At 43.4% G+C, this 24,916-nt stretch overlaps 1 protein-coding gene and 1 long non-coding RNA gene across 2 annotated transcripts in view; one reads left to right on the forward strand and one right to left on the reverse strand.

Moving 5' to 3' along the window:
• Window positions 1-24,916, reverse strand: part of LOC122927936 — a 248,526-nt gene that overhangs the window by 118,495 nt on the left and 105,115 nt on the right. The window lies entirely within an intron of this gene.
• The window catches only part of LOC122927935 (angiotensin-converting enzyme 2-like), a 75,670-nt gene that overhangs the window by 31,188 nt on the left and 19,566 nt on the right, over window positions 1-24,916 (forward strand). Inside the window, exons 2-11 of the mRNA XM_044280281.1 lie at window positions 2,773-2,931; window positions 5,559-5,649; window positions 6,675-6,818; window positions 9,068-9,183; window positions 14,337-14,445; window positions 14,600-14,697; window positions 16,882-17,051; window positions 17,498-17,727; window positions 19,303-19,447; window positions 24,136-24,234. Coding sequence (XP_044136216.1) covers window positions 2,773-2,931; window positions 5,559-5,649; window positions 6,675-6,818; window positions 9,068-9,183; window positions 14,337-14,445; window positions 14,600-14,697; window positions 16,882-17,051; window positions 17,498-17,727; window positions 19,303-19,447; window positions 24,136-24,234 — 1,361 coding nt within the window. The remainder of the gene's footprint in view (window positions 1-2,772; window positions 2,932-5,558; window positions 5,650-6,674; window positions 6,819-9,067; window positions 9,184-14,336; window positions 14,446-14,599; window positions 14,698-16,881; window positions 17,052-17,497; window positions 17,728-19,302; window positions 19,448-24,135; window positions 24,235-24,916) is intronic.

Raw genomic sequence — 24,916 nt, forward strand, 5'->3', positions numbered from 1 at the left:
TATCTGCTATGGGCAACCTGGCCAGTTCTATTTTACACCAGTTTTGATTCATAATCTTTCCCCCATCTTGTTCAACCCCCCCAACAGACCTATCTATCATGATCAATGGCTGCACATTATCCCCAGTCAACAAAGCCCGCTGCCTTGGAGTGATCTTGGATTCTGCCCTTTCCTTCCGACCGCACATCCAAGCCCTTTCCACCACCTGCCGTCTCCAACTCAAAAACATCTCCCGCATCCGCGCTTTCCTTAACTTTGAATCTGCGAAAATACTTGTACATGCCCTCATTATCTCCCGCCTAGACTACTGCAACATTCTCCTCTGTGGCCTTCCATCTAGCACTCTCGCACCCCTCCAATCTATCCTCAACTCTGCTGCCCGACTAATCCACCTCTCACCCTATTATTCCTCTGCCTCTCCCCTTTGCCAATCCCTTCACTGGCTCCCCATTGCCCAACGAATTCACTTCAAAGTACTTACAAATACATACAAGGCCGTCCATAACCAGTGTTCCCTCTAAGCCTTGGCAGCTGCTGAGCGGGGTCAGCTCAGAGCTGGGCACAGCGCCATCGAAGGTGGGCGATGGGAAAACCTAGGATAATTGTCACATCTAAGAGCATACAGTGTAACCCCTGTGCCATCCCGTACAATACGGTGTAACCCCTGCACCATGCTATGTAATATACAGTATAATTCCTGCACCATGCCATACAATATATAGTATAGTTAATACACCATGCTGTGTAATATATATTATAATCCATACACCATAGTGTACAGTATACAGTATAATCCCTGCCCCATGCCGTATGATATACAGTATAGTTCATATACCAGTGGGCTTATGCCTTTTGATCAAAACGTACCCTAATGCCTCTTGTACAGCATGAAGTATGGGGGGGCTGTACACTTTAATATTGCACTGAGAAGCGAGTTTAATTAGCTCTAAGCATAGCATTGTGGATGTGCGATCCAGTTCTGTTTCTCCCCTTGGTATGCACCATGCTGTACAATATACAGTATAATCCATACACTATGCCTTACAATATACACAATAACCCCACAGTGTAGGTGTTATACCGTATATTATACAGCATGGTGTATGGATTATAATGCATATTGTACAGCATGGTGCATACCAAGGGGAGAAACAGAACTGGATCGCACATCCACAATGCTATGCTTAGAGCTAATTAAACTCGCTTCTCAGTGCAATATTAAAGTATACAGCCCCCCATACTTCATGCTGTACAAGAGGCATTAGGGTACGTTTTGATCAAAAGGCATAAGCCCACTGGTATATGAACTATACTGTATATCATACGGCATGGGGCAGGGATTATACTGTATACTGTACACTATGGTGTATGGATTATACTGTATATTGTACAGCATGGTACAGGGCTTATAATGTATACTGTAGTCATCTATAGTGCTATTCATTTTAGCACGGTAATGTATAGCTCCATCACGCTGTTGTTCTTGGCAAGATTAAATTACATGGTAGATGGGAATGCTACAGGTGATGGCACTGTAGATGAGGGTCCTTTAGGTGAGGGCATCATAGCGGAGGGCAGCACCAGGAACCAAAAGGATGAAACAAGTGTAACCTGCTGTAAATGTAACGCAGCCACAGCTGTGGACATGTTCGAGTGTATCAGCTAAACCAAATAACAAGAGTCTGTAAGAAGAAAAGCTAAGAAGTGTGAGGGGTTAATGTCTGACAACCCTGTGTGATCTGGGGTATCCCATGGTATTATATTGCTGCAGTATGTGGGGTCCCAGACTCCCAGGGGGCCCCTGGACCCCGAGCCTCAGATGGATACATTCCTGCGCAGTCTATTATGCCCTTGTGAAAACCCATGAGTTCAAATAATGTCTTTGCTGAGCTTTTACCAATGCATGTGTGCTCCGGACAGCATATTACCACCCCCTGACAGTAAAACCACTCTAGCCTCTAAGATGACGCCGCTGACGTTACCTCGCCTGGCTGCTGCGTGCTCAGTCCAGTCCTCCTCTCCTCTTCCGGTCAGAAAAAGGAGGAGCCGCAGCAGTAGAGCGGTAATATGTGTAGGCGGCGCCACGCTGAGCCTCAGTCACAGGTCGTATTGAAAACGTCATCTTGAGTGTGGGCATTAGTGTGGGCATTAGTGTAGGCATTTTGCCGGCGGCAGGTTGAGCGGGTGCTGAGCGGACATGAGCGGGGGCACAATAGTTGCTGCGCGGTCGCGCACCCACGCACTGTCCATAACCTGTCCCCTCCCTACATCTCTGAGCTAATTTCCCGATACACCCCCACACACACTCTCCGATCCTCACAAGACCTCCTTCTCTCCTCTCCTCTTATTGCCTCTTCCCACAATCGACTCCAGGATTTCTCCCGTGCATCCCCCATACTCTGGAACTCGCTACCCCAACATATCAGACTCTCACCTACAGTGGAATCCTTCAAAAGAAACCTGAAAACCCACCTCTTCAGACAAGCCTACAACCAGTGACCCTGCTGCCTCTATACCGCCATGACCAACTTAACCCGCACCTACTGTGTCCTTCTCCCATACCATGTAGATTGTAAGCCCTCACGGGCAGGGCCCTCTCTCCTTCTGTACCAGTTTGTAACTCATTTTGTTTATGATTAGTGCAATTGTCTGTATTATGTATGTGCACCCCTTATCATATGTACAGCGCTATGGAATGAATGGCGCTTAAATAATAAATAATAATAATAATAATAATCTTCCCCATTGTATATTTTATATTCTGTTTTCTAGAATGCAGTTGGAGCAAAGTGGTCTGCATTTTACAAGAACGCCAGCGAGTTCTCTGAAAACTATCCACTAAATCAAGTGACGGACAATAATGTGAAATTACAGCTTATCCGTCTAGGAAGTAAAGGATCGGCTGTGTTATCAAATGACAAATATGCAAGAGTAAGTAAAGGTCTGAGGAGAACTGCAAAACCAACGCAAATTAAATGCATTTAGTTCTAAATTTTCATACAGACTTTTTAGTTAATTTTATTAATTATTTACCTCCCTACCCTGGCCACATGGCCTCATCACGTGGCCCCTAATGATAATAGACCGGTTGCATGAAGCGGTCATGTGACAGGATCATGCGTCCACTGTGTGGTGCTATTCGTTGTACAATGTATTCATATATAAATAACACACTGGGTGTGGAAACATTGTGCTATTGAATATATTTGAGTTAGGGCCACTCCTGAGGGCATTTTTATGGTGGGCCCCTTTTCACCGGTACAAGGATCTGGTCTTCGCGGCAGAGGCCACCAGGCTGCTACCTCTGGAAGTTGTCTCTGTTAAGCTGTTGCTGACCCAGGCAAGTCAGGACATACCAGTTCATGACACCAGGGGGCAGGTAAGAGCATGGGCAATGGGCAAGCTGAGGTCAGGACAGGAAAAGATTGGCAATAAGGTAATTAAGCAATAGGTCAGGACAGGCGGCACAGGGTTAATATGGTTAACAGGCAGAGGTCATATATGGGAGGTCAGATACCCAATAAGCATACCTTTGCTGGGACTAGACAAGCTAGGAACCTTTTGCTCTGGCATTTTCCCATAAAGGTGTAATATATGTCAGTGAACCCTGCCATAGGCTGGAGACAGATTAGCAGATGCGAGTGCAGTGACCAGGAACGGGTTAGCTGACGCCACTTAATACAGTGGCCGGGTCAGGTGGATAATATATCCTGTATTTGTTCGTGACGCCAATTGCAGCATGAGCAGAGTACTATCCCAGGGCCCTTCCAAGGTGTTATAACGCACGTCCCAGATTAGGAATTCCAGAGTGGTGTAATGGCCTATAATGTCTCTGTAGTTTGGTGGTAGTTGTGTCATGGTGTCTCCTACCTGGGTACGGCCGGACTACTGGCTCCTGGCTCACTTGCAACAAATTTGAGTGTAGTGATAGTAGGAGTAATAGAGAAACTTTGCAGAATAAATGATGTCCAGACCTTTAGATGAAGTTCAAAAGTTTCTTTACTTGAGGTAACATTTATCCAAGTGGTACACAGCTTTGGTCTCTTGGTCCTAGCAGGTTTTGGCAATCATTGGCAGAAATGAATACTTCAGCTTTAAATGTGGAGCTTGCAGGATAAAACGTCTGCTTGGTAGCTCTGTAACTATGGCAGGATTAGCATCTGCACTTATCTGGTACCTTCTGCTTTGTGGGGACAGACTAGCTGAGGAGGAATTGGCTTCTCCTAGGTCTCTCGACTTATATCACAGATAGATTCTCAGTGGATGCTTTCTTCCTGGAACTCTGGAGGTTGTCTGTAGTTTCTGCTTTTAACATCCAGCAGACTGGGAATATGGCCAAGTCTCAGCCGAGACTAGGTCCTTGCTGTCTTCCCTATGCAGGGGAGCTCCATACACACAGACACACACACACACCCTACCCCTAGCAGGTAATGGGCTACACTACTCTCTAACTTCCTTCTCCACCCATCCTGCAGGATGTGGGACCAGCCCACCCTCTCCACAGAGGGGGAGCTAGCTATAATAATCTATTCCAGCTTAGATTCACTAAACACAAAACTGTACTTGCCAATGAGTTGCTGCCACCTACTAGTAAACAGGCAAATTACAGGAACAATTGCATTTAACATGGATTTATATGCACATTTGTGGGAGACATAATATAAATTACATCAGATGACAGTATGAAGGCACTTAGGAGATAGTAGCAGGGTAGAGGTGTGTAGTAACACAACTCTGGGGTGTTACATGAGCACTGGCCCTTTAAGTGCTGAAAAGAGTTTGAACGTGTCCTCTATGGGAACGTGTGCCATCCAGAGCAGGAGGAAGGAGGTGGGGAAGACCACGAGCAGCATGGAGTGTGCTGAAGGGTGAGTACTTTGGTGGAGGAGATGCCGTCAGACATGGATCACCAGAATGAAGTATTGAGGCACTCAGGTTCTTTTTGCAATTTAAATGAAATTTATTTCATGAATTAATCTCTGCATCATCCATTCGCCCGTGGTATATATAGGAGCATTAAACAACAGAATATTTCTGACCAAACGTTTCGGTCACGGTGGACCTTCGTCAGTGGTCATATTATCTGAGTGATGTATGGCTGTGTTCTGCGGCGCTGGATGCATCCAGCGCCGCAGAACACAGCCATACATCACTCAGATAATATGACCACTGACGAAGGTCCACCGTGACCGAAACGTTTGGTCAGAAATATTCTGTTGTTTAATGCTCCTATATATACCACGGGCGAATGGATGATGCAGAGATTAATTCATGAAATAAATTTCATTTAAATTGCAAAAAGAACCTGAGTGCCTCAATACTTCATTCTCATGATAAATGGCTTAATAAGCCCTTGATTGGCACCGGTGACACACTTGAATAGAGTGCGGTTCCTCACTGTATTATAAGACATGGATCACCGACATTACAGTCTACATTATACCTTATTTCAAAATATATTTTATTGTCTTAGTTTAAATATCATTTTGCCAAAAATTAAATGTCATCTGTATGGTCAAAATTATTTCTCACATTCTATCGAAATTATCTGTTTGCAGCTGAATACAATTCTCAATGAGATGAGCACCATTTACAGTACACAAACTGTGTGTACTCCAGATGGATCAAAATGCTTGCCCTTTGAACCAGGTATGTTTTCTCGCGTACACCTGTATTACTTTACAGATGATTATTTGGATATAAAGGGGCATTCCGGCAACAGCGCAGGTTCTTCCCCTATCTCCTACACATTGTCACTTTTCCTGGCAAAATGAACACCACGATGGAACCTGATGGACCCCATTACAAGTGTGTGGGGTCTGTGCTGCTAGTGTCCATCATGTAATCCCGCACTGTATTGTGTGAGCAGAGCCTAGCAGACATTCACCCTCAGTGCCACTATTTTTCATAGTTTTCGTGCACATTCAGTATATGCCACATAAAACGTTGAATATATTAATATATTGTACCTGTGTAAATGTACGGCTTTATTTATGTACCTATCCTGAGTTGAAGTGGATATTATAGTCCAGAGCTGCATTCATAGTTCTGCTGCTAGAATCAATGCAACATCTATCGCGGCTGTTCTAATTTTCCAGTTGAGTTTCCTAAACAAATTTCCTCGTGCTTTGTGGTAGCGAATCGATTTTCCCTGAAATAGTGAATCTACCTCATAGATTTGCTTGCGATGGGCCAGCCGCCACCATCTGGGTTGAAGATCTCGCACAAAATTTTGTGCACACTAACGTATGACGTCACCACGCCGGCCACGCAACATTTTGCACCAGATCTTTAATCAAGATGGTGGCTGGCCCGTCGCGAGCAAATGGATGAGGTCATTTAGATTTATAAAAAATTTTTACACTCTGTTATTACTGCCAGATGCCGTGATTAGATATGAGCGCAGTATCTGAGGGACACAATGACGGGGAGAGGAGTAATCGCCGCTCCGTGTCATTGCACCCATTACTTACATAGGAATGCGCTTTGTGACAAAGTATTTAGTCACAAAGCAAATATTTTTGTAAAATAAGAAATGTATACCTCAGAATATTAATATCTACATACTCTACTGTATGTTATACAGTGCCTTCAAATGAGCAGACTAAATTCACCATAAAGCCAAGGTACAGCAAGCAGTCTGAAAATGTGATAACTTTCTTTCAAAAACACAGGCCTGGACAGTATCATGTTAAACAGCCAAGACTATCACGAGAGGCTCTGGGCCTGGGAAGGATGGAGAGTCAAAGCTGGGAAAAAGATGAGGAAGCTTTATGAAGAATATGTGGACTTGGAAAACGAGGCAGCTAGGATGAATGGTGAGTAACAGTACAGCGATACATGGTAAACTGTGGGCTACATAGGAAAGAGGTATATGTCCAGGGACTCTCATCACGCCGCTGGATGCAGATTAAAGTTTAGTTTCACTCATGTTGGGTGCGCATCAACTGGATAGGAACTCCAACAGCGTTGAACCCACCATGGCACTGTCACAACCAGTGGTGTGATAGGAATTAAGGCTAGGGGCGTTGTCACATATGTTTGTGTTTTAGCCCAGAGGGCAACACCTCAAAATGGGAACTAGATATGCTGCAAGCTGGAACTCACCATGGCACCACAACAAAAAACTACATGAAGTGGCAAATGTTCCTTAGATGCTTCTGCTTTTTCTGATACTAGCATGTGTGTGTATAAACATGGACAGGCATCTGCCTTCGTTTAAGGCATCATTTTCAGATCGCGTGTTCAGAACAAGCCACAGTTTTTTTTTTTCCGATAACACCATTTGTGTTTGAATACCATCTGCCCCCAGTAAGGGACTATTTTTGGAACATTTCTTTTTTTAATTTTAAAGGGAACCTGTCACCGGGATTTTGTGTATAGAGCTGAGGACATGGGTTGCTAGATCGCCGCTAGCACATCCTCAATACCCAGTCCCCGTAGCTCTGTGTGCTTTTATTGTGTAAAAAAAAACGATTTTAAACATATGCAAATTAACCTGAGAGGAGTCCTGTCCCTGACTCATCTCACGTACAGGACTCATCTCAGGTTAATTTGCATATGTATCAAATATTTTTTTTTTTACACAATAAAAGCACACAGAGCTATGGGGACTGGATATTGCGGATGTGTTAGCAGCCATCTAGCAACCCATGTCCTCAGCTCTACACACAAAATCATGGTGACAGGTTCCCTTTAAAAAACATGAATCCGACAGGGTAGATTTCCTTTTCAATACCATTTCTATGCTGACAACCCCCAACTATACATCTCATCCCATGACATCACCCCTGCATTGCTACAAAACACCGGTGACTACCTGGCTGCTGTCTCCAACATCATTTCCTCTCTCTACCTGTAAATGACTGTTTCTAAAACTAAACGACTTGTCTTCTCCATCTACTAACTAACTAATCTAAAATCTGATAGCGTGTGGCACTACCTCAATGCTATATATTCAATCTTTTGCCGCTCATGCCACCTGCGCCTCAAAATTATCTCTAGGATTTGCATTTTTCTTACCCTGGAAACAAAAACTCTCATTGTTGCTCTCTTCCATTCTTGTCTGGATTTCTGTAACTCATTACTAATCGGTCTCCCTCTCACTAATCGGTCTCCCCTCTGCAATCCATCCTGAATGCAGCAGTCACACTCATCTATCTATCTAACCACTACTCCGATGCCTCCACCTTGTGCTAGTGATTGCACTGGTTACCCATACAGTACAGTATTCAATTTAAAATTCTCACTCTCATCCACAAAGCTCTCCACAGTGCTGCGCCCCCCTATATCTCTGCACTCATCTCAGGCTATCACCCTACCTGTGCTCTACACTCTGCAAATGCAACTAACATCCACCGTAATCCTAACCTCTGCCTCCCCTCTTCTCGAGCTGCACCATTTCTTTGGAATGTCCTACCCCAAGCAATTAGGTTTTAGGAGTTCCATAAAAACATATCTTTTTAGGTTGGCCTAGCACATCCTCTAATCTAACTCTTGCCCATTCACCCCCCCCCCCCTCAACCTCGTTCTTCAGAGCCTGATCCATCAGTATCCACCACACCTCATGCACTCAGAAGCACTACAGATATCGTCTGGTGATCGGCTCATGAAGCTTTATATATACTGCACTAATTTGTTAAGATGTCTGGACCATTGTACAACACAAGCACTTTTTACGTGCGTCACCCCTGTCTCCTCATAGATTGTAAGCTCTTGCAAGCAGGGTCCTCATTCCTCTTGTTTAATTGTTGACTTTTTGCTGCTATGTAATATATGATTTTGTTTGTACATGAACCCCTCATTGTAAAGTGCTGAGGAATACATTAGCGCTATATAAATAAAGATTATTATTATGAATTACTATTGCTGTCTTTGCATTTAAAAAGCTGGAAGGAGAGAGAGAAAAAAATTGAAATAAATAAAGAGAATGACAAGAAAAATAGGTCCTAGGAGACCTCAGAGTGCCATACATCAATTTTCAGGCCTAGAATTGGGCCAGAAACAAATGTCAAGAAATTGGCTCATCTTTAGTTCCTATGACGTGTTTTTGCTCTGCTCTCTCTAGGTTACCAAGACTATGGAGATTACTGGAGAGGAAATTATGAAACCTTGACTGATGATATCAAATATAAATACAGCAGGGAAGACTTGATGAATGATGTGAACAAGACATTCTATGAGGTATCTAAAAAAACATTAAAAATTGTAATTCTAATCAGGGTGCGATTCCTAACCAGGCTTTCTTGAAACCTGGTCAGGTGTTCCTCAGAAGGCAGCTGTGGGAAGAGCTGTCATTTTGATACCTAGGATACCCCCAACAATTATAAACACTATTATTAGATGATTGAATGCTATTCCCTCTCTGTACCATGTTTCTTTGAGGTAAGACTGTAATTAAAGCTTAAACAGGAGTGAAAACATTTCAGTGCAGCGGTGTAGCTAAAGGTTCATGGGCCCTGGTATAAATGTCCACCTTGGGACCTCCATGCAACTTCTCTTTGCGACAGCTGGCTGCTCCCTGCATATAACCTACAGTGGTATTGCTTATAATGTTCCCGCTTAGAATTTGCAGTTGGTGAACAGGAAAATGAGTAACTCCCCCTAAGCAAGGCAATGCAGAACTGCAACCATGGGGGGTACATAGAAATCATTCGGCCCAATAGCAAGAATTTAAATTGGGCCCCCATGACTCATTCATTGCCCCTCCCACTACCTGTTCCTGACCAGTATATACAGTAGTGTACTAACAAGTGAGGTATGAGGTATAAATTACACCTCGTGCCTCACATATCAGTACACTGGTGTGTATATACTATATATTACCTCATACCTTATATCAGTACACTGCTGGATACACTATATATCTGTACACAACGCATGTATTGTACCTTGTACCTCATATCAGTACACTGTTGCATATACTATACTAGCTGAAGGACCCGGCTTCACATGGGTATATTTTATCTATTTAATTTAATGTTTGTGTGTGTCGTTAACCTTCTCCCGACCGCCTAACGCAGGGATGCGTCCTGCGGGCGGCCGGGGTTATTCCTCGTAGACAGCAACGCTAAGCTTAGAAGTTGATCTACAGCCTGCCAGCAGCGATCATTCGCTGGCAGGCTGTAGATGCGATTTTTTTTAACCCCAAAAAGGTATATTAGACGCTGTTTTGTTAACAGCGTCTAATATACCTGCTACCTGGTCCTCTGGTGGTCCCTTTTGCTTGGATCGACCACCAGAAGTAGTATTGTGTGAAGTAGCAGGTGAAAGACTCACCTGTGAGGTAATGAATGAAGCAGCACTGAGGGTGGGGATATAACAGAGCCAGGAGGTCAGTCTCTCTCTGCCTGGGGAGACAGAAAGTCTGTCTGTGTGAGTGAGACAAACGTGAGTAAAAGGTGGCTGAAAGTCTTGTTTTGTGAGCTGACAGGGAGAAGCCCTCCAGCAGGTAGACAGGGACGTTATATATATATGTAGTAAGTGCCGGACAGGCGAGGTTTTATTTTGCTGTTTTGTTATTTTTATTTGCAACCTTATGAATAAACCTGGCTACAAGTCAGCTTAAAACGTATTCCTCGGCTTTTGGTCTGAATCAGAGGGAACAGACAAGTGTCCTTTGACCCCAGCAAAGTCGATCCCAAGCGTAACCCCTCACAATATATATATTATATAGAGCAGTGTACTAATGTGAGAAGTACAAGGTATATGCAGTGTGTACAGATATATGTGGTCAGTTATATATATATATATGGTTATTGTGTGAGATACATAAGGTAATAGTGGTTGCAACTGTCTGCAGTATTATATATATATATGATTAATAATAGGGAAAGGGGGGGGGGCAAATTACGAGAAAGGAAGAAGACCTCCTCTTACCACTCCATTCTAGTCTCAGTGGAGAGCTCATACTGCAGTTCTTCTCCATGCTGTTGGGGGTTAAAGGACCTGTGATGATGATGTCATCACATGTCCTGGCAGATGTTCATATGTAACCTGGGAACTACACCATGGTCTGTGCAGTTACTTTACTAGATGTACAAGACCTGTGATGCTGAAGATGTCATCACAGCCTGGTCCTGGCAGATGCTCCTATTTAACCTAGCAACCACACCTACAGTGGGGGAAATAATTATTTGACCCCTCACTGATTTTGTAAGTTTGTCCAATGACAAAGAAATGAAAAGTCTCAGAACAGTATCATTTCAATGGTAGGTTTATTGTAACAGTGGCAGATAGCACATCAAAAGGAAAATCGAAAAAATAACTTTAAATAAAAGATAGCAACTGATTTGCATTTCATTGAGTGAAATAAGTATTTGAACCCTCTAACAAAAAAAGACTTAATACTTGGTGGAAAAACCCTTGTTTGCAAGCACAGAGGTCAAACGTTTCTTGTAATTGATGACCAAGTTTGCGCACATTTTAGGAGGAATGTTGGTCCACTCCTCTTTGCAGATCATCTCTAAATCCCTAAGGTTTCGAGGCTGTCTCTGTGCAACTCTGAGCTTGAGCTCCCTCCATAGGTTTTCGATTGGATTAAGGTCCGGAGACTGACTAGGCCACTCCATGACCTTAATGTGCTTCTTCTTGAGCCACTCCTTTGTTGCCTTTGCTGTATGTTTTGGGTCATTGTCGTGCTGGAACACCCATCCACGACCCATTTTCAGTTTCCTGGCAGAGGGAAGGAGGTTGTCGCTCAGGATTTCACGATACATGGCTCCGTCCATTTTCCCGTTTATGCGAATAAGTTGTCCTGTGCCCTTAGCAGAAAAACACCCCCAAAGCAAAATGTTTCCACCCCCATGCTTGACGGTGGGGACGGTGTTTTGGGGGTCATAGGCAGCATTTTTCTTCCTCCAAACACAGCGAGTTGAGTTAATGCCAAAGAGCTCTATTTTGGTCTCATCAGACCACAGCACCTTCTCCCAGTCACTCTCTGAATCATTCAGGTGTTCATTGGCAAACTTCAGACGGGCCTGCACATGTGCCTTCCTGAGCAGGGGGACCTTGCGAGCCCTGCAGGATTTTAATCCATTGCGGTGTAATGTGTTTCCAATGGTTTTCTTGGTGACTGTGGTCCCTGCTAATTTGAGGTCATTAACTAACTCCTCCCGTGTAGTTCTAGGATGCTTTTTCACCTTTCTCAGAACCATTGACACCCCACGAGGTGAGATCTTGCGTGGAGCCCCAGAGCGAGGTCGATTGATGGTCATTTTGTGCTCCTTCCATTTTCGAACAATCGCACCAACAGTTGTCACCTTCTCTCCCAGCTTCTTGCTAATGGTTTTGTAGCCCATTCCAGCCTTGTGCAGGTCTACAATTTTGTCTCTGACATCCTTGGACAGCTCTTTGGTCTTTCCCATGTTGGAGAGTTTGGAGTCTGCTTGATTGATTGATTCTGTGGACAGGTGTCTTTTATACAGGTGACTAGTTAAGACAGGTGTCCTTAATGAGGGTGACTAATTGAGTAGAAGTGTCTAACCACTCTGTGGGAGCCAGAACTCTTAATGGTTGGTAGGGGTTCAAATACTTATTTCACTCAATGAAATGCAAATCAGTTGCTATCTTTTATTTAAAGTTATTTTTTCGATTTTCCTTTTGATGTGCTATCTGCCACTGTTACAATAAACCTACCATTGAAATGATACTGTTCTGAGACTTTTCATTTCTTTGTCATTGGACAAACTTACAAAATCAGTGAGGGGTCAATTAATTATTTCCCCCACTGTAAGTGAACCCCTCGTTCTTCACATTACCCCTGATGGTGGGGATAGACTTTCCCGAGGGGGAACACCAGGTCGTTACCTCTTGAGGAGGACTGGCACACGAGGCAGCTTCTCCAGACAGACCAGGAGGTACCAGAGGTACAGACATAGTCAGCATAGTCCAGTCATAACCAGGAGCAACAGTGCAGGACCGAAGGATGAGGCAGAGGCGAAGTCAAACAAGCAATAGGTCAGGGCAGGTGGCCCAGGTAGTCAGACAATCCGGGTCGGCAACAGGAGAGTCCAGGCAAGCAGGAAGGAATCAAGCAGGTAGCAGAGTCCAGGAACACAAGCAGAGATATCAGCAACCTTTGCAGGACACTAGGACCTTGACACTCAGGCATCTAGGAAGGGGGCTGAGCTACTTATATACATGCAGGAGGGATTAGTCAGCGAGGTCAGATGATCTAACCCATAAAGACCAGGAAGTGACACGCACCAGCCCTTAAGAAAGAGATGCAGGGAACAAGCAGCAAGCAGGGCTGAAAGGAAACTGTGGAGCGGATCCCAGAGCAAACAGTACCTACAAGTACAGAGCCCAGGACTGCATCGGTGAATGGGGAAGCACTGGCAGAAGATCACCGCTAAACACAGCTCCTGAGACCGCAGCGGTAAGCGAGGGAACAGCGGCGCACAACAGCCGCAGTTCTTAGTAACAGTTTTAGGCTTTTGGGATGGCCCCATTTTCACCTGGCTAGAGAGTAGTTCCTGGAAATTCAGCTAAGAGGAAAGGTGTGGATGATGCTGTTGGTGTGTAAGCCAGACAAGCTAAAGCAAGAGAGGATAGAGAGGACTGTGCAGCTGTAACTGTAGGACTGTGCAGTTCTCACTATGATCATTGTTAGTATTTACACCTTGTGTGGATGTACCCTAAGTTATGCTCACACGTAGCGAATACGCCACAGATTTTCTGTCCAGATCTTCAGGTGGAAAATCTGCAGTGGCTTACAGTAGCAGCAAAGTGGATAAGACTTTAACAAATCTCCTCCACACTCTGCAGAAAAATATCCATGTGGAAATAGACGTGCATCATTTTAGTCTGTGGACGTTTACCATGGATTCCACTCTTTTACCACGGCAAATAGGTGACAAAATCTGCACAATGTACTGCAGCTTAGCACATCTTCCTTTGCCAACCTTTTGCCTGCTGCAAACCTCTGGCAAGTGTTGCTAAAGACATTTATATTCACTTAAATGGGAAAAGTTCTGTTCTCTACACAAGGCACAGATGACTGCCTCCAGCGCCAGATCTAGTTTGGAACACCTGATCAGCAGGGATGCCAGGTGTTAGACCTCTGACAACTAGGAAACATCTTGAAGGGGGAACCAGTTTGAACCAGTTTGTAAATCGTCTTGGTTATACTTATTGTACTTATTGTATTATTATGTACAGTATGTGCACCCTTATCATATGTACAGCACCATGGAATGAATGGCACTTTAATAATAGATAATAATAAAAAATAATAAATGGTTTGGGCACAGATTCCTTATGCCATTTTCATCTATATTGACTAACAGTGTAATGCTGATCTTATCAATGAGATAACCTATAGTATTTCTATCCAGATCTTACCGCTCTACAAGGAACTCCATGCATATGTGAGAAGCAACCTGCAGAAACATTATGGTTCACAGTATATTGATTCCACAGGATGTCTTCCTGCCCATTTACTTGGTAAACTTTTTCAGAAACTAAAATACGAATGTTACTCATTTTATTCAACTTGCTGTTTTTCTTCTAAGTATTAGTATTTGTTATTGGCATTATTATAGTATGTATGTAATCATTACTACTAGCTGAGTTATTCTTCCTCTTTCTTTCCCTCAAGGTGACATGTGGGGAAGATTTTGGACAAATTTGTACCCTCTTGTAGTCCCCTATCCAGATAGAGAAAGCATTGATGTTACACCTACAATGGTTGCACAGGTAAGACTTCAGATATGCTGGAATATACTGAAAAATCTACATAATTGTGGTTTTTAATACTTGATATATTCATCATAATGCACCCTAACCACCTGGTACAGGGGATCTGTTTGCCCCCATCTACACTCTTGCTTGCTAAGACAAAGGTTTTGACTACCCATTTTCTTCAGCAATACAGTCAACCTGTGCTGGACCTACTCTCTTCAAGGGCCCTATACTTGCATGACCTGGGCCCCATCAGTGAAAATAAATAAATAAAATATATATATATATATATATATATATATATACTATTGAGTATACCCCCTGCCCCCAGCCCTAGTGCTAAAGGCATATTTAGATGGACATACCATTCAAAAACAATCAAACATACAGGAGAATACAGCACTATATACCTGTTATATCCAGTGATGTCTTCTCTGATGTAGATGTTTTCTTTCCTCATCTTCTCCATTGAAAGCATCATCTTTCAGGCATGTCTCATCTCTGCAGAGTTTGCAGACATCCTAGATTCCTCACTTTTCCATCATCCTTCCCCTCTTCGTGCTCCAAAAGTTTCATCCTGATGTCACCCCTAATACTGTTCCTGTTGTGCTCCCCAATGCTCCCAAATACTACACTGCAGAAATAATAGTGCCATAAAGATAGTACCCCCAGAGTAAAATTATTCCTAAAAGTCCCACCAATAGTAATTCTCTACCAGAGTGCTCTAATTACACTGAACAAAATTATAAACGCAACACTTTCGGTTTTGCTTCCATTTTGCATGAGCTGAACTCAAAGATCTAAAACATTTTCTACAGTGCCCCCTATAGTGCTCCCAGCAGTTATAATGCCCCCTATAGCACCCCAGTAGTAACACTGCCCCCTATAGTGCCCCCATGAGTTATAATGACCACTTTAGTGCTCCTAGTAGTGCCTTCAGTAGTTTTGTGCCCCCCCCATGGTTATAATATGCTCCCCCAGAACTGCCTCTAGTATTTATAATGCCCAATGAAGTACAGGCAGTCGTAATGATGTCGACACGATTGCCTTCATTTCCACTGCTCTATGGCCTCCTAGGCTTCAGGCCTTGTGGCCTGTGGGCTATGAGAGTGAATGGTGGGATGGGAGACATTGGCTCATGTACCCTTCCACACTGTTCAAAAGCGGCGCACAGAACAATACATCTGGGGCCCAAGCCTTAAGACCCAGAGGAATATTAATGGGCATTTTGGGCAACTTTGGGCCCGCCCAGGAGCCCCAGGCCCCTGGCGGCAGCCAGAAATTGTAATCCTCCATTAATCTTACAATACCACACAAAGCTCATGCAGTGTTTTTATTTGCATTTTTTATGCACTTGAATGTGGATGAGTTGCAAAACCAAACAAGGGGCATGACATTTTTGGGGAATAACCACAGGATATGCCATAAATGTCTGATAGGTGTGGGTCCCAGAGATGGGATGCTTAGGCCCCTTTCACACAAGTGAGTATTCTGCACGGGTGCAATGAGCGATGCGAACGCATTGCTCCCGCACGGAATCCGGACCCATTCATTTCAATGGGGCTGTGTACATGTGTGTTGGTTTTCACGCATCACTTGTGCGTTGCGTGAAAATCGCAGCAAGTTCTATGTTATGTGATTTTCATGCAACGCTGGCTCTATAGAAGTGAATGGGGCAGCGTGAAAATCGCATTGCATCCGCAAGCAAGTGCGGATGCAATGCATTTTTCACTGATGGTTACTAAGAGATGTTGTTTGTAAACATTCCGTTTTTTATCACGCGTGTGAAAAATGCATTAAATCGCATTGCACCAGCGCAATAAAAACTGAACGCAATCGCAGATAAAATTGAATTAATTTGTTTTCGAAATCGCGCATTCGCAACGCATCCGGACCTAATCCGCACACGCTCGTCTGCAAGGGGCCTTACTCAGCTATTTTTTTAAACTATAAAAGTGAATAGAAAGAGCCGAACATGTGGGCAAATCCCCCTTCCCAGCAGATGCAGAATAAGGACCAACTTGTTGAAATAAGGCGTAGGACTCACACCTTTCGGACATTTATGGCATATTCTCTTCATGCCATAAATATCCAGATGAAAATACCTCAATAACGTGGCAAGCTCTTCATGATCCCCCCCCCCGCGCCCCCCAATTTTTTTTTTAAATCATAGTGTTTATACTGTGTTCTGAATTACAGGGATGGACTGTGGAGAGAATGTTCAAAGAAGCCGAGAAATTTTTCATGTCTGTTAACCTGTATGCTCTGAACAATAACTTCTGGACTAATTCTATGCTTGTGGAACCCACTGATGGGAGGAAAGCGGTCTGCCACCCCACAGCCTGGGATTTGGGATTGAATGATTTTAGGTATCAAACATTAAGACTTGTTATTGGAAACTTCTAAAAAAAGAAAAACGTGGTGCAAACAATTTTTTTTCTCATGCAGATGCATGACAAGGGGAACTAACAGGGGAATGGTCTGTGAGCAGTGTTGTGGTCCAGAACTGATTTTGTGATATAACGCTATGGAATAGGACCTATTCAATTGGTCATCACTATGTTAGGGTTCGGCCACACAGTCAGGTTTTCTGATGCAGTTTTGGAAGCCAAAACCAGCAGTAGATCATCAAAGGAGAGACAGTATAAAGGACAGATATGAATTCTCCTCTTTTTTAGGATTCACTCCTGTTTTTCCTTCCAAAATGGCATCAGGAAACCTGAACATGTGGCCGTACTGTTAATAATAGATAATACAGAGAATATTAAAAAAATAAAAGTAATATCAATAACGATTCTGTCTATTCTGTCAACAGAATAAAGATGTGCACTAAAATAAACATGGAAGACTTTCTGACTGTCCACCATGAGCTGGGACACATTCAGTACGACATGGCATACCACTATCATCCATGGCTGCAGAGAGATGGCGCCAACGAAGGTTTCCATGAAGCTGTGGGGGAAATCATGTCTCTTTCCGCAGCAACCCCCAAACACTTAAAATCTCTCCAGCTGCTGCCTCCTTCATTTGTAGAAGATGACAAAGGTAAATACTTCAGGAATTCATTTACCGTTTAGAAATCTGCCAAATGAACAACCTTTGGGCAGATTTTGAGATGGTATGTGTCAGCACACTGCAGAGGAACAAAATCATGGCAATAATTAACATACATAAGCAATATGAATGACTAAATGTCATACTTTCACTGTGCTTAAAAGTATTAGACAGCCTCAATATGAAAAAGCAAAGGGCCGGTAAAGTTTGTTTGCTCCACGTGGTTAGGTTCGTCTCACGTGTAGTAGCGTTTGTAGATGCCGGCAATTAACTGATACTTCGATAATCTCCAGACTTCCTCGGACTTGCAGACCCTCTCCTTTTGATAAGGGGGATACCAGACGCGTTTCGGGGATTTGCGGAAAAAGACCCCTTCTTCAGTGGTATTTTTCCGCAAATCCCCGAAACGCGTCTGGTATCCCCCTTATCAAAAGGAGAGGGTCTGCAAGTCCGAGGAAGTCTGGAGATTATCGAAGTATCAGTTAATTGCCGGCATCCACAAACGCTACTACACGTGAGACGAACCTAACCACGTGGAGCAAACAAACTTTACCGGCGCCAAATTCAAATCTGAACATCACCCCTTGAGACTGAAGGCATAAAAAATACGCCGAGTCGAGGGGTTATCATCCAGCAGCAAGGATCCTCGGGTAAGAGCTTGCATAGCCCACTGAAAGCGATCGCCTCCTACCAATACAGCGGGATGCCGCTGTGCGTATAAACAGCTAATATATTGTTTATACAAACTTGTACTGTTATATACGCCTGGATCTCTAACCCTCTCAAATATTTACTATAAGGACTGGTACCGAAGTGAGCATTAACGTATGGAAGACTAACATTTATTACCAACCTGGTTTAAGGAAATCCATACTTTATTGGGATCTTACTTATATTGATATCATTGAATTTAATACATTTTATTTATATTTTATTCTATTTATTGTATTATTTCACTATATGTCATTTTAAATATTATTGTTACCACTCATACCGCCTAAATTATTCATCTACTCTTTTATTGCTGATATTATATTGCGATTGTCCCACTAGTCAATATTATACTGCTACTGTATTTTTATATTGTTACTGTTTCACTTACTGTGGTCATTTAAACTAGTATGTTTCAATAAAGATCCCTATACTTAAAGAGTGTGCCCCACTTCCATTTCTTATACATATTTACTTTTAGCAGATATATATTTCCTATATTTATATAACTAATAGCTGACAGTTAATTACTTCCTTCTATTATACAGCCTTTTTGGATCACAAAGTGCATAATACAACAACATTAATCATTTTTTCCACAGAAAGTGCACATTTAGCATAAATTACATCTCTTGACAATGAACCATATCAAATTCACATGCTACACTGTTTTGTTTGGTAAAATACCAGGTTTTGTCCGTCTGGCGCCATTGGGCACCATTTCTGTTATTTTTGTTGTTCTGCTCCTATTATGGAGCAGAACAACGGAAATACAGGCAGGGATTTTAACCCAAACTTATTCAGGGTTAAAAAAAACATTCTAAAAGATTAATCCATCTCTAACATTATTTGCAGAAACTGAGATAAACTTCCTGCTTAGACAAGCACTTACTATTGTCGGCACAATGCCTTTCACATATATGTTGGAGCAATGGAGATGGGACGTATTCAGTGGTAAAATCCCAAAGGATCAATGGATGAAGACCTGGTGGGAGATGAAGTAAGCAGTAGTAGGAACTGACCAGTTTTATCGTGTTGTTATTTCTAGTTCAAAAATAATCCGGTAAATGAAATTAAAGATATTTTCAAGAATAATCCACTTCAGAGAGACCTTCGATTCTGTCCTAGACTGATGAGGCCTTCAGACCTGATAAGGCTCCTTTTTATCACATTCTGGAGATCCCCTCTCTCCTCGAAGGATTGGATCTTGGCAAAGGAAATATTTTTATATATATATACTTTCTCTTGTGTTAAGATCCGATCCAATTTATGATCTAAAGGCCTATTGCAGACGAACGTGTGCGCTACGTGGCCGTATTGCGGACCGCATTTGCGGATCCGCAATACACGGGCACGTTCTGTGTGCATTCCGCATCATGGATGCGGACCCATTCACTTCAATGGGTCCGCAAATCTGGAAAAGGTGCGGAACGAAAGCACGGAATGGAACCCTACGGAAGCACTACGGAAGCACAAAAAGATAAATCATGTCCTATCTTTTTGCGGAACGGCTGGATCGCGGACCCATTAAAGTGAATGGGTCTGCGATCTGCTGCCCCACGGACGGTGTTCGTGCATTGCGGCCTGCAGCACGACCACGAGGCGCACACGTTCCTGTGCAGGAGGCCAAAAGGAATTATTAGAGAGTGTATTTTCCAAATAGGATATGCAATAGACTGTATGCACAGCCCTGGCTGAAAATATTACTTATCTCATGAAGGGTCTTGTAAGCCAGGCAATGTCCCTCTGGGAAAAAGATATGCAAATTATCTCTCTTTCAAAAACAGAAAAGAAAGTTGTGCCTCTGGTGCCACCTGTTGGAAGGTAGCTATCCTATAAGTCAATGGTCAACCTTTTAGACAGGGCTTGAGATTTCCTTAGGACCCAAGCCTTATGTTCTCAAGGGAGATAAGGTGCCAGAGGTGTCTGGCAGTGGGTCATTCATGTTCAGCTGGGCTGAAAGTGCGTGTGTATGGAGTGGGCGGGAGTCCGATGGAATTGTGTAACACCCCAGAGTGGTGTTACTACTTATGGACCTTGCTACTGTCTTTATTGGTCTTACCTCATGTCATCTTATGCATTTATTCTAGGTCCTGCACACTGTGCATTTCTAATGTTATGTAACTGTTCATATGTAATGTGCCTGGTTCACCAGCAGGTAGCAGCAAATATGGCAGAGCTACAGTTAGATAGAATGGAACCTTTCATTCCATTCTACCCCCCCCCCCCCCCTCTGGAGAGAGGTGGGCAAGTACCACTTCCTGCAGGAAGGGTGTGGAAAAGTTCCAGTTAGTATAGCTTATCCCCTGCTAGGGGACGGGTGTGCAGGGGCATATCTCTGTTGGACGTGCCCAAGCCAGCCAGAGCACCCTCAGCTCTGCTGGCCATGGAGGTCAAAGCTTAGAGCCTCAGGAGCCAGGAGGAAAGTTCCCTGGCCTAATCTAGAGACAGACCATACAAAGAGAAGTGCAGCATACAACAAGAAGCAAGGTCGGTACAGCAGAGCCAGAGAAAAACAGATGTTGCAGAGTCGAGTTTGCTTGCCAGTTTCATGCTAAAGCCTGCTGGGACCAAGACAAAGTCTGTAAACCATTTTGGAGAACGTTTATGCAAAGTAAAGCTGCTGTTCAACTACATACAAGGTCTGGACTCAAGTTATTCTTTTATCCCTCAATTATTCCCCCTATTTATTGCTTCAGAGCCAAAGCCTGGGGTCCAGCCGTATCCATAAAGAGACATTTTAGGCCGCACTATACCACTCCTCATTCCTACACCTGCAACGCGTTATAGAGAGGGCCCTGGGGGGAGGCGCCCGTTGCAATTGGATGGATTAGTTGTTGGCCGAGCAAGCTGTCTAAGGTGTATGGCCACTTTAATCTTAGAAATGACCAGGTGACCTTCTCCATTGTTTCTCATTTAGGATGTTCCTATATTAAACAGTCGTGTAGAAAACTTCCTTCATAATACTTTCTTCATGATCTCTTTTGAGGGCGTGCCTTAGCATTCTTGGTCTCTTACTGCAGATAGAGCAGGAGGGGAGAGGGTTCCTTCTGAAGTCAGTCACCTTACAGCCAGAGAGAGGTTTGGGAGAAGGTGGAAGGGAAAATGGCTTATCTCCTGGCACATGTAGAGAAGAATTGATATATTCCTACATGTACAGTCGTGGCCAAAAGTGTTGAGAATGACACAAATATTAGTTTTCACAAAGTTTGCTGCTAAACTGCTTTTAGATCTTTGTTTCAGTTGTTTCTGTGATGTAGTGAAATATAATTACACGCACTTCATACGTTTCAAAGGCTTTTATCGACAATTACATGACATTTATGCAAAGAGTCAGTATTTGCAGTGTTGGCCCTTCTTTTTCAGGACCTCTGCAATTCGACTGGGCATGCTCTCAATCAACTTCTGGGCCAATTCCTGACTGATAGCAACCCATTCTTTCATAATCACTTCTTGGAGTTTGTCAGAATTAGTGGGTTTTTGTTTGTCCACCCGCCTCTTGAGGATTGACCACAAGTTCTCAATGGGATTAAGATCTGGGGAGTTTCCAGGCCATGGACCCAAAATGTCAACGTTTTGGTCCCCAAACCACTTTGTTATCACTTTTGCCTTATGGCACAGTGCTCCATTGTGCTGGAAAATGCATTGTTCTTCAACTGTTGTTGGATTGTTGGACGAAGTTGCTGTTGGAGGGTGTTTTGGTACCATTCTTTATTCATGGCTGTGTTTTTGGGCAAATTTGTGAGTGAGCCCACTCCCTTGGATGAGAAGCAACCCCACACATGAATGGTCTCAGGATGCTTTACTGTTGGCATGACACAGGACTGATGGTAGCGCTCACCTTTTCTTCTCCGGACAAGCTTTTTTCCTTATGCCCCAAACAATCGGAAAGAGGCTTCATCGGAGAATATGACTTTGCCGCAGTCCATTCACCATATTTTCTGCAGAAGATCAATCTGTCCCTGGATGGTTTTTTGGAGAGAAGTGGCTTCTTTGCTGCCCTTCTTGACACCAGGCCATCTTCCAAAAGTCTTCGCCTCACTGTGTGTGCAGATGCGCTCACACCTGCCTGCTGCCGTTCCTGAGCAAGCTCTGCACTGGTGGCACTCCGATCCCGCAGCTGAATGCTCTTTAGGAGACGATCCTGGCGCTTTCTGGACTTTCTTGTACGCCCTGAAGCCTTCTTAACAAGAATTGAACCTCTTTCCTTGAAGTTCTTGATGATCCTATAAATTGTTGATTGAGGTGCAATCTTAGTAGCCACAATATCCTTGCCTGTGAAGCCATTTTTATGCAACGCAATAATGGCTGCACGCGTTTCTTTGCAGGTCACCATGGTTAACAATGGAAGAACAATGATTTCAAGCATCACCCTCCTTTTAACAGGTCAAGTCTGCCATTTTAACCCAATCAGCCTGACATAATGATCTCCAGCCTTGTGCTTGTCAACATTCTCATCTGAGTTAACAAGACGATTACTGAAATGATCTCAGCAGGCCCTTTAATGACAGCAATGAAATGCAGTGGAAAGTTTTTTTGGGGATTAAGTTAGTTTTCATGGCAAAGAAGGACTATGCAATTCATCTGATCACTCTTCATAACATTCTGGAATATATGCAAATTGCTATTATAAAAACTTAAGCAGCAACTTTTCCAATTTCCAATATTTATGTAATTCTCAAAACTTTTGTCCACGACTGTAGATAGGGAGAGACTTGTCAATTTAGCTGGGTGGTCAGAAGCAAGTGGGGAGTTGCCCTGATACCTCTTCTACCAAATGTTGGCTTGATTTTAAGCAGTTTTCTCTGAAAGTCTTCAGTATTGCAGAGTAAGGGCTCATTCACATGGGACATGCGGACCCATTAAATTCAATGGGGCAGCAAAAGATGGGGACAGCACACCGTGTGCTGTCCGCATCCATAGTTTCGTTCCGCGGCCCCGTAAAAAAGATTGTGCATTTCTTATTCTTGTCCGCAATTGAAGAGGTGGATCAGCAATTTGCGAACCACAAAACACTACGGTCGTGTGAATATAGCCTTAAACATAGCTATTTGTCATGCAGTAGTCTGTCAAGATTTCATGCAGCCAAAACCATGGGCAATCTCCTAACAGGTTCCACTTAAGGAAGGAGTTGTGTGTATCTTCTACATTTAGTGTTGCTTACAGGCAGTAGAATTTAAGTACAATTTATATTTATTTTTTGTAAAGAAGGTTTCCATACAAAATGCATATACTTGAATTCCAGCAATGAACAGTTCAATTGACCCCTTTAAAACCATTAAACCGGGAAGGGCATGGAACTAAAGGCCCCTTTACATAGGCCAACATAGTAGGCAATTATCAGGAATAAACCGAAGATTGTCTGCTTGATAATTGCCTGCTTTACATGCAGCAATAATCTCCTCTGTATGGAGACATGTGAGCACTCATCCCCATAGAGAATCATAGTTTCTGAGTAGCAGATCCCTGTTTATAGATGACTGCAATAGCAATGCTTTCACCGAGTATTTGCTTGTTTATCGGGTGATTGGTGGCACCTTTACAAAGGGCAGTTATTGGGAATCAGCATTATGCTTCTTCCTGATAATTGCCCCAATCATATTCCCTTGTAAAGAGGCCTTTAGTCTTTTACCTGTTAAATGCAAACATATTACTTTTATAATGATCTGATCTATTTGTTTCCTCTAGGCGAAGGCTTGTTGGTGTAGTAGAGCCTGTTCCCCATGACGACTCATACTGTGATCCTCCAGCCCTTTTCCATGTGGCGAATGATTATTCTTTTATCAGGTACTGTACATAGTAATAATACGCCATGCTGTAGGTATATGGTTTTGCACATACATTCACAAGATAGGTCATCAGTATGTGATGGAGGGGGGGATGATCTGACTCCCGGCACCCTCACTGATCAGCTGTTTGAAGAGGCCATGGTGCTCTGGGGAACGCTGCGGCCTCCTTCCAACTTACCAAGCAAAGCGCCACCCAATGGATAGCAGCTGTGCTTGACTGCAGCTTAGCCCAATTCACTTGAATGGGATTAAGCTGCACCATGACCATGTGACTGGTGAACGTGTCATTGGCCTAGGATGAGGTCACAGTGCTCACCAGAGTGCTGAGGCCTTGTCAAACAGCTGATCAGCGGGGGTGCTAGGAGTCGGACCTCCACCCATCACATATTGATGACCTATCCTGAAAATAGGTCTTCATATTTAAACACTCAGAAAACCTCTTTTAAAGTTGAAGACACAGTTATTACCTATCCCAGACTCAAGGTATTACTGTATCTACATGGTCTCTGCCAACCGACAGGTATCATCTGCTAGGCTGTTCCTGCAGCCTGTTTGTATACTCAGGTCCTGGACAATGATTGTTCTGGCCTACAGTACCTGGGAACATGCACTTGGGTGAGCCTTGACCCATTGTTGAGGAACCCATTGTGGCATTGCAACATTACATCTAATGATTGCCA

This window comes from Bufo gargarizans, chromosome 2 (assembly GCF_014858855.1).
Source record: "Bufo gargarizans isolate SCDJY-AF-19 chromosome 2, ASM1485885v1, whole genome shotgun sequence".
Lineage (NCBI taxonomy): Eukaryota > Metazoa > Chordata > Amphibia > Anura > Bufonidae > Bufo > Bufo gargarizans.